The sequence below is a fragment of the Bison bison genome, unplaced genomic scaffold, assembly GCF_000754665.1.
Source record: "Bison bison bison isolate TAMUID 2011002044 unplaced genomic scaffold, Bison_UMD1.0 scf7180017864239, whole genome shotgun sequence".
NCBI classification, from domain to species: domain Eukaryota; kingdom Metazoa; phylum Chordata; class Mammalia; order Artiodactyla; family Bovidae; genus Bison; species Bison bison.
This window is the reverse complement of record NW_011494811.1, coordinates 5048063-5057572: the sequence shown is the minus strand read 5'-3', so window position 1 is coordinate 5057572 and position 9510 is coordinate 5048063. Positions and strand designations below refer to the sequence as shown.

General features: G+C 37.9%; 1 protein-coding gene across 1 annotated transcript in view; it reads left to right on the top strand.

The window, feature by feature from the left end:
* Positions 1–5514: 5514 nt before the first annotated feature.
* Positions 5515–9510, top strand: part of LOC104993466 (uncharacterized protein C14orf53 homolog) — a 15684-nt gene continuing 11688 nt past the window's right edge. Inside the window, exons 1-4 of the mRNA XM_010846741.1 lie at positions 5515–5544; positions 7690–7751; positions 7856–8008; positions 9250–9346. Coding sequence (XP_010845043.1) covers positions 7702–7751; positions 7856–8008; positions 9250–9346 — 300 coding nt within the window. The 5' untranslated portion in view covers positions 5515–5544; positions 7690–7701. The remainder of the gene's footprint in view (positions 5545–7689; positions 7752–7855; positions 8009–9249; positions 9347–9510) is intronic.

The window sequence follows — 9510 nt, the reverse complement described above, 5'->3', positions numbered from 1 at the left end:
ATTCTGTAGTTCAGAAGTAATGTTTAATTTGATGCCTCATTTTGTAACATTCAGAAAGTTTGCTATAGTGCACCCAAACTGTAATTGGAAAAGGAGTCTGATTTAGTATAGTAAACAAGTCTCTGAATAAAATTTTCTGTGCATGGAAAATAGCAGCTTATAAAGTCAGAAGATTTTCAATTTTGTCACTTAGCACTATACAGCCTTTCAAAAATACAATCCCTGTGCAGACTTTGTTTTCTTATATTTTCTAATTATCATTTATAATCCTCTAATTACTTATTTGCAAGTACAAATAAAAAAATGCTGCAATGCAGAAGAAATGCTTAATAACAGGATAAATCATCTTATGTTTAGTATTTGATTATTGAAGCAGTATAGGTTACAAGGGTACATAATTTTGTATTTATTTTTATTTTGTAGTGTCTAAAATTATACATGGTTATTACTAAATTTTTAAAACTTCAGTAGAGAGATACTTTACGCTGTTTGGTTTTTTCAGTTGATGTAGCATATAAACCTGTACAAATAGCTAAACCAGAATCAGAGAATTCTCTGCTCAGTCTAGACTACTGAGCCTACTTGTGATTCTGACTATACAGTATGACTATATTGCCTACTAATATTACATTTTATTTATATAATACTTTTTAATGTCCCCCATAAGGCCTAATAATAAATGTCAAAAATATCTGTGGTTTTGGGGGTTTGGTTTTCATTTTATTTTGGAGAGTGTTGCCTCTGTCATTCACTCTCTGATACACTCAATCTAAACCTGTCAAATTAGGAAATGAGATCAAATTGGCATTTCATATAATTTAAGCAAAACATTGTGTAAATTACCTGGATCTAAAAGGCTATTTGAAAGTGATCATGTCAATGCAAGAAAAAGAAAAACTTGGAAAGTACAGAAAAAATTGGTTTACCTTGAGTTTAGGTTTCAAAATGGCAGCCTGCAGGCCAAATGAATCCCATAAATATGTTGTTTGATTCATACAACACTTAAAAGTAAATAAGTGACATAAAAAGTCAACCATTTTCTCTTGAAAGTCACTAAGAACTGGCAGAGTTGGATCTGCATTTCAGCTGGAGCCAAGTGGTGACTCCCATCCCCATACATACATGCAGACAAAGCCTCTGCTGCCCTCTATCCCCACTCAGTCCCCACCATGTAATAAGCTAGTCCCCCAAGTCCATCTAGTTTATCCTACTCCCCATTTTTCCAGTTGTGCACCTGAAATCCCAGTATGACTTACCACTGAGTACACACAAAATGTAACAGTAAATTTCATTAATCCATTCTGTACTTCCGTAAGGAAAGCAAGCTTCCTTTACAGATGTATACACACACAGGTGAATAAAACTAGAAAATATTTTGGCTCCAATCTATTGTAACCATATATATTTAAATTAGATACAAAAGAATAATTTTTTCTATGGTTTACATATTTATACAATGGCACCCCACTCCAGTACTCTTGCCTGGAAAATCCCATGGATGGAGGAGCCTGGTAGGCTGCAGTCCATGGGATCGCTAAGAGTTGGGCACGACTGAGTGACTTCACTTTCACTTTTCACTTTCATGCATTGGAGAAGGAAATGGCAACCCACTTCAGTGTTCTTGCCTGGAGAATCCCAGGGACGGGGGAGCCTGGTGGGCTGCCATCTATGGGGTCGCACAGAGTCGGACACGATAGAAGCAACTTAGCAGTAGCAGAGAGGATCTGAGAGGATTTAGTAATAAAAAAGAGTAAGGTCATTTAAAAAATCAGGACCAAGAAAAATATTAATTGGAAGATCATAAACAAGAAAGAGCTAGGACCCAAATGTCCAAAGGCGCAAAATTATCGCTAAGATTCTCAGTAAACCAGAGGAAAAGAAAAACAAAACTAGTTTATTGATTTATCCCTAAGGCAAACTGCATACAAATAGTTTCCTGAAGAAGCAACACTTTCTTTAGTACCTAATTCTGAGTGAAATTTGTGAGATGTGATCACCTGTGGGCAGCACTGGTGGCCAGGAGAGTAGATAAGAGACTGATGTGTTAGATAATCTTCTTTACAAATTCAGGAAGGCTTCATAACAATTTCTCAAGGCACCCCAAGTGAACGGTGAAGGTGTGACACAAAATATGACTCAGAGGAGGCAGGAAGTTCTATAGATGACCCAGAAAAAAAATGATGCAAGTAAGCAGCCTTCTGCTGATGCATTGTGATCTGAGAAGAAACCTTGAAGTGGTATTTCTCAAAGGTCAGTCCACTGATCACGTATGAAAATCACCAGGGAGTGCTTGTTAAAACTGTACTTTCTCCAGATGTACAGAGTAGGATCTCTGGGGGATGAGCCTGGAAATCTGCAGCTTTTACAAGTTCCCCAGGGGATTCTTAAATACATCAGAGTCAAGAACCACTGCCCTGGAGCAATGGTCTTCAGCCTTGTTATTTTTTACTTTTCTATTCTAAAAGAATTTTAAAACACTAGGAAACTAGGTATCATTTCACATGTTTTTAGGTTGACATCTAATCTTTTTATTGTACATTTAAGAGGTTAAAAAATACAATTTCTGATGTAATACTGACATTCCAAATAAATCTTTTATATTACTTTAAAATGTATACAATTAATTTTAAAAACCCATATGCAATAAAATCTAAATACATGAAGAAGCTCTTCTTTAACAGTCTCTAAAGCTCTTCTTTAACATTTTCTCCTTTTCCTCTTTGAACGCAAATTTCCATCCCATTTCCCCCACAGAATTTTATTCAAATGCAACATATTTTATGCTTGAAGTCTCTTTTTTATCACCCTATCATTCTTCTCTGCAAAATATGTATGTACATTGAAATTTTATTTTTTATTTCTTGTCACCTTATGTTGCTAAATGTTGAAATTTCTTCAGAATTGCATTGCTGCTGCTAAGTCACTTCAGTCGTGTCCAACTCTGTGCGACCCCAGAGACGGCAGCCCACCAGGCTCCCCCGTCCCTGGGATTCTCCAGGCAAGAACACTGGAGTGGGTTGCCATTTCCTTCTCCAATGCATGAAAGTGAAAAGTGAAAGGGAAGTCACTCAGTCGTGTCTGACTCTTAGCAACCCCATGGACTGCAGCCTACCAGGCTCCTCCGTCCATGGGATTTTCCAGGCAAGAGTACTGGAGTGGGGTGCATTAGCATTATAGTTATTAGCAGTACACACTGACAAAAAAGACATTTTCATATTAATTTTTAATTACAATGAATTATGTTGGAAATGCTTCTATTAATTTGGTTTAGACTGTTTCCCCCCTATTTAATTTTTGTATTCATAGGTGAATATTATTTATGGCTAGAATAAAACAGACCAGCACCAATTTTATTCACACTTTTTGCTTTACATACAATGTTCCCTGAGAGAACTTGTTTATACAAATAAGCAAATAAGAATGGAAGATGTTTTGTTATAGCAGGGTCACTCAGACCTTTGAACTCTCTCTGAATTATAAGCCAAAACCCATATAGTAATTTATCATCAGAATTCATATTTAATAAAGTTAAGCTGATGATTTGATTATGTCATTCTTCAATTTTGTTGGAAGAATTGGAAACCACATGACCTGCAAAAGAATTTGTAATCTAGTCACTAATAATCATTCACTCTAACTCCAACACCGACACTGTGGTTAGTTTAAGGTCTTAGATGTTTATACACATCCACCAAAGCATACCACTGAAGTAGGATAAGTCATGGAAGATTTCAGATGGTTGAAGGTTTTCATTTTAACAAGTGTAAAAGTGTAATTAGGAAAGAGGTGATAGGAGAAGTCATCAAGGGGCATTTTCAGGCAGATCCATTTTAATAAGTAAGTACTTATGGAAACCCAGAATCAAGCAAAATCACCTGAAAACAACCCTTGTTTTTGCGTTTCTTGAAAAATCTTTATGAACATTCACATACCTCGGTTTGAAGACCATTACACTAAGTATTTGGATATACTGAGAGAATACATTGCTTTCATAAAGACCTCAACAATAACACAGAGAATTCAAGAGTTCCAAAATTTAATCTTCCTCTTCTTAGCTATCTGGGTTCACTCCAAATGTAGGTGCACCCTAGCCTGGGACAGCTCTAGCACAGATTAAAGTGAAGCAGACCAAAAATGGTTATAACAAACAACACAGGGAGATGTGGGTGATCTTTAAGAGCCTACAAGCTTGTGCTATTATGATTTTGTCAGCACTTCTCTCCTTACTTTAGTTAATGGAATTCTTATCATCTCCTCAGGGGTTGAAGTGGCTCTGGGTCAGAAAGGACCAGAAGGTCCTCATGTTTCTTCCCTGAGGCATTCTGTAATTTTGTTGCTACAACCAAAGCTGAGGGAGAGAGGGTAGGGGAAAAAAAAAATTTTTTTTGCTTTAATATGAAAATAATTGCCTCTCCTCTTGGAGACGTGGCTTAATTAAACTAATCTGATTTTCTACTGGTAAAACTAACATGAAAATGCTACTGCTCTGAGTTCTCTAATTATAGAGCAATCACACTTTTTCTTAACAGATACTAAAATCAAATGCTATAATGTTGGATGAGGTCATTGTGAATAGCTCGTTATAAGGCCTATTTTGAGGTGTCACATGAATTTCAGTGAATATTGTGCAGTGACAGGAAGCAACAGAAAGCTTACTGCAGGAAAAAAAATATGAATTTCTACTAGAATTTATCTAAAAAGTGATGAGGTTCTACAAATTATTTCCTAAGAAGTGTGTTCACTGACCATAATCTCCTGTTCTTCCATCCCCAACTCTGTAAATTCAACTCCTTGGTTTCCCCTCTTAGCTACCCCCTTTTTCATTTTTTTCCCTGCATCACCTGAATGATGATGGACCTTTTGCTGGTTACACTCAACAGCCCTCTCAGCCTCCCTACACCCTTGAACTTCTACATATCCCTTCTGCCAAGTCACAGCTCAGAATCAAACAACCATCTGCTCTCTCTACGACTGCTTCTAGTTTGCCAAGTACTGCTGGAGAAATTGTATTACTACCAATTCATGCCGTAACAGATCTGCAATTCCCAAACTGACCTTGACCCTTAGTACTACTTGGCAGTCCTTTCCCTCTTGCCTGGTTGACTTCCTTTTCCACTGCTCAGGTGCTATTTCATATCGCAAGTCATTACTCTTTCGAAGTTTCCTACCATGCTCCCTCAATCAACAGATGACCTAAATGTCTACTTTAGGAAAAACTAGCATTCACCTTCTTTTCTTTCCACTTCTAATGGTCCTCTATAGCTTCACCCTCCCTGCATCTGTCCCAGAGATAATTAATAAGTTGATTTTCTTCCATTCCATACTGTTGTTTGGGTTTGGGTTGATTTGTTTGTTTGTTTGCTTTAAGCTCTTAAAGTCTGTGTATGTTATTACAAGGAATTCTTCTTGGAAGTCATATTCCAAGTTGAAGAAAGGGTGTCAGAATGTTAGGAAATTAAAGGCGCTGATTGGCTATAGAAAAGAGCACATCAGAATAGCAAGTGTTCTACTTTCAATCATTCCTGACCAAGGACAGAAAGGAAGGTGAGTTGGGATGCTGTCTGTGCATTAAATGTTTTAAAATTCTAACATAATTCTGCCAACCAAATGTTACAACATGTAATTTAAAGAGGTCATGCTTTAGTGATCAATGCCATTTTTGTCCTCTATTTGTAATACCTGCCACATCTACAATCTAAAAAGCTACTACTAATAATTAGTCCACTTTGTTCCTTCTTTTAACTGTATGGAGTTTGCTCAGACTCATTCAACCCAAACTTTTCATGGGCACTCCTAGGGCAACCAATGTGAATTACATTATGTTGCACCTGATACGGCTATTTTAATTTGGTGTCACATTACACTAGCTATCATATAAAACTTACAAGTGACACGTATATGTTTTATAAAAAATATTTGTAGAGACTGCCTAAAGAGAAGTTTTTGTATAGAAAATACTTTGTATACCCTTAAAGTGTATATAGTTTGGGGAGTTTTCTCCTTCCAAAAAAGAATACAAAATGAGATACAGAGTCTTTGGAAGAGGTCTATGAAAATGAAGGACTCTGAAGCTTAAGTTTCATTAGCATAATATAAATCATCTTTTTTGTATTTGACCTCTTAGGACATAAAACAATCCCTAAATCCAAACCATCCAAAAATTCACTAAAATGTAAATACCTGACATGAGCCAGAAGCTTCACATAACTACATCTCATTCTCACAACAAACCTTTTAGTTTACAACTTTCATTTTTATAAGAGTGGAAACTGAGACAGGGAATACAGTAACTCACTCACAGTCAGTGCACTGCTCACAGTGAAGCTGAGATTCAAACCAAGATCTGACAAACTAAATCTTGTTGAATTTTCACTACATTTTCACTGCCTTTAAGGTTTCCCAAAAGACAGAAAGTCTAAGTTACTTTGGAGAATGCCCCTAGAACATCCTCGAAAAGGCTCACTTGAAATTAACAAGACAGTTCACACTTGAGAATGTCATTGAAAATATGGTCCTAAAACTGTGTTTAAAGAGCATAAAAGGGATTCCCCCAGTGGTCCAGTGGTTAGAACTCCATGCTTTCACTACATGGGCCCAAATTGAATCCCTGGTTAGGGTACTAAGATCCCACAAGCCAAGGCCACACACACACACACACACACACACACACAAGAACATAAAGAAACAAAACAAATGTATAACTCTTAAGAGTTATCCTCTGATCACTACGTGAATAGAAGAAAATGGAAGATCTTAAGGAAAAGGCAACCCACTCCAGTGTTCTTGCCTGGAGAATCCCAGGGACGGGGGAGCCTGGTGGGCTGCTGTCTATGGGGTTGCACAGAGTAGGACACGACTGAAGTGACTTAGCAGCAGCAGGGGCTAAGAGAAATGTGATTCTAGTAGGGCGAGGAAAGTGGAAGCAAATTCAGAATCTGAAAGGAAGTCTAGAATTACAGCCTCTCGGGAAGGAATTTGGCCATGGGGTGATCTTTTACTTGAGCTTGTACAAACTATATCCTCTTGTAACATGTCTAGTATAATTCTACCTTGCCATTGTGATATATCACATTTTAAAGATAAGAAAGTAATGACAATTGGCTCATGTATTACATTGCTCAATATTGTACCCATACTTTGCCTTTGCCAGTTTGGCCTCTATTTTTTTAGATGTATGCTAGAGATATGCCCTTCTCCTCTGAAGACTCCCGAAGGTAGATGCTCTGTCTTTATCTTTTCCTCACTCACAGAATCCAGTCAGTACTGTGCCCTACAGATAGCCGGCACTCTATTCCCTGGAGGTAAATTGCCATGGAAGATGGTGTTGATGTTATTTTTGACAAGCCATCATTCTCTAACACAGTAGGAATTCCATAATATAGATGTTTTATGATACTGTCCTATTCAGTCAAAGACTTCAGAATAAAACTGTTAGCATTGGCTAAAGCTAGGCAAGAACTGATCAGATGTCGTTAGTAGTATTTTCAGTCAACGATCTGTCACTGATGTTCAAGTTACTTAAAAGACCTGTTTAATCTGTGGTCTTAGCGCCATTGTGACCTCAACCTGTAGCTAAAATCAGTCCAGTGCAACAGGAGTTTCAAGAACAGCAGCACAAAAACGATGACTTAACTGAACAGAACAAGAAGGCACATATTTTCAAGACGATCTTTTTTATTCTTGGAGAAGTTTTCCTTCAAGATGACAAGTGCTTCAAACTCTCCAGAATCTTACTTATCTTCCAAAACAAGGTAAGTCTATGATGGAAGATGCTGAGTGGTAACTATCCAGGAGAGAGAAGAGGGTCTCTGTGATTAGTCCAGGATAAGGGAAAATGTAGTGTTTTTTCCCACAGAAGTTCTAAATTAGATGACAACTACTTGAAGGAGTTAAATGAGGACTTAAAACTGAGGAAGCAGGAACTGCTAGAGATACTAAAACCTCTAGAAGACAAGAACAACCTGTTGTTCCAGAAGTTGATGTCTAACTTGGAGGAAAAACAAAGAAGGTATGTGTTCCCTTTTCAGGATTTCCTAGAAGGGGAAAGGCAGGAGAACTGGATTTAGTGATGATTATTTACATTTTTAAAAAGGTTTAGTAGCTATAGTAGATTAACAAGAAAGTAACCACAAAATCAGAGTGGCAAGGAATCCTTTTTTCTTTTAGTAGAATTAAATATGACTCAGCTCATCTCACAGGGCTACAGTTACAACATTTCTTCCCAAGGAAAAGATAAGAGGCTTCAGTATCCTCCGTGTATTAGGGTCACACAGACAGCTGCCCATTCATGTTTGTGGAATCACCTTAGGAGGCATGACTCTTCTTCAAATGCCAAGCAGGGGAATGGCAAATCGTTTCTGAGCATCAAACTCCTCTGGATTAGGGTCTGGCCTTACTCTTAATAAATGCACTAGGCAATCGAGGTCTTAACTCACTTACTGTTCTTGGAATCTACCAACTTTCTTTTTCCTTCCTAGTCCTAGGGAATCTCACTTTAATGTGTCTACCTTAGCAAAAACACCTCATGGAGCTTGGACTTTTGGAAAGCAAAAGTCAGGCAGAAAGCTGTGAGAACAACAGCCAGGCAGAAAATTGTGGTCAATCAACAGCTTCTTCCAACCCAGAAACTTAGCCCTCTCAGGGCAAGGGAACACAAAGGCTTGCTTCTCCACTTATAATTAGAGAGGGGAAAGTACAAAGAGGGAAAAGTACAAAGAATATAAGCACAAGTTAATTAATGCCTTTGAAGAATATCCTCTCTTATAGTCATAGACTTGATATTTATCAAAAACTTTTTGATGGCTTGATTCTCTAGAGGCTACCATAAGGATATAAGTGGGTTCCCCAGTTAATTCCAGTGTTTTTATATAGAGAAGCAAAGCAAGGGAGAAGACAGGGAATGATTCTGAGATTTATCCTTAAGTTTCTCAACCTCCTTCTTCACAGAGGTGAAAAATGCCCCCTTTCTACTCCAAAAGTCATACAGCAAAACCTCATCTTAAAGGGTCAAGAGGAGTTTCACTAGCTCTTAGAGACCTAACTTTTGAGTGTTTTAGGGCACAGAATTCACTCCAGAGCACATACCTAAGGTAAATGTCAATTAGGAATGAAATTGGAGAACTTTTATGTCCAGAAAGACTTCCACAGCTCCTATGATTTCAGCCCCCATCTCCCTCTCATGGTAGAATAGTTTCTGGCTGGTCATGGAATATTAGTATTATGTTTATGCTATCTCTTTCTTCTTTCTAGTCTACAGATCATGAGGCAGATCATGGCAGGGAAGGGGAATGATGACTCCTCAGTCATTGAGCTCGTTAAGGAAGCAGAAGAGATGAAGCAGAATCTGGTAAGAGATTGGTGGGCACTCTAGGGGATGGCCTTCTGAACAGGGCTCTCAGTTCCACAGCTTCAGACAGAGTGCTCATCTGTAGCATTGGTGCTCCAACACTCATAGGTCCTTGATCTAGGAAGTCCTGGTTGAACCAAAGGGAGTCAGATGAAACATTGGAA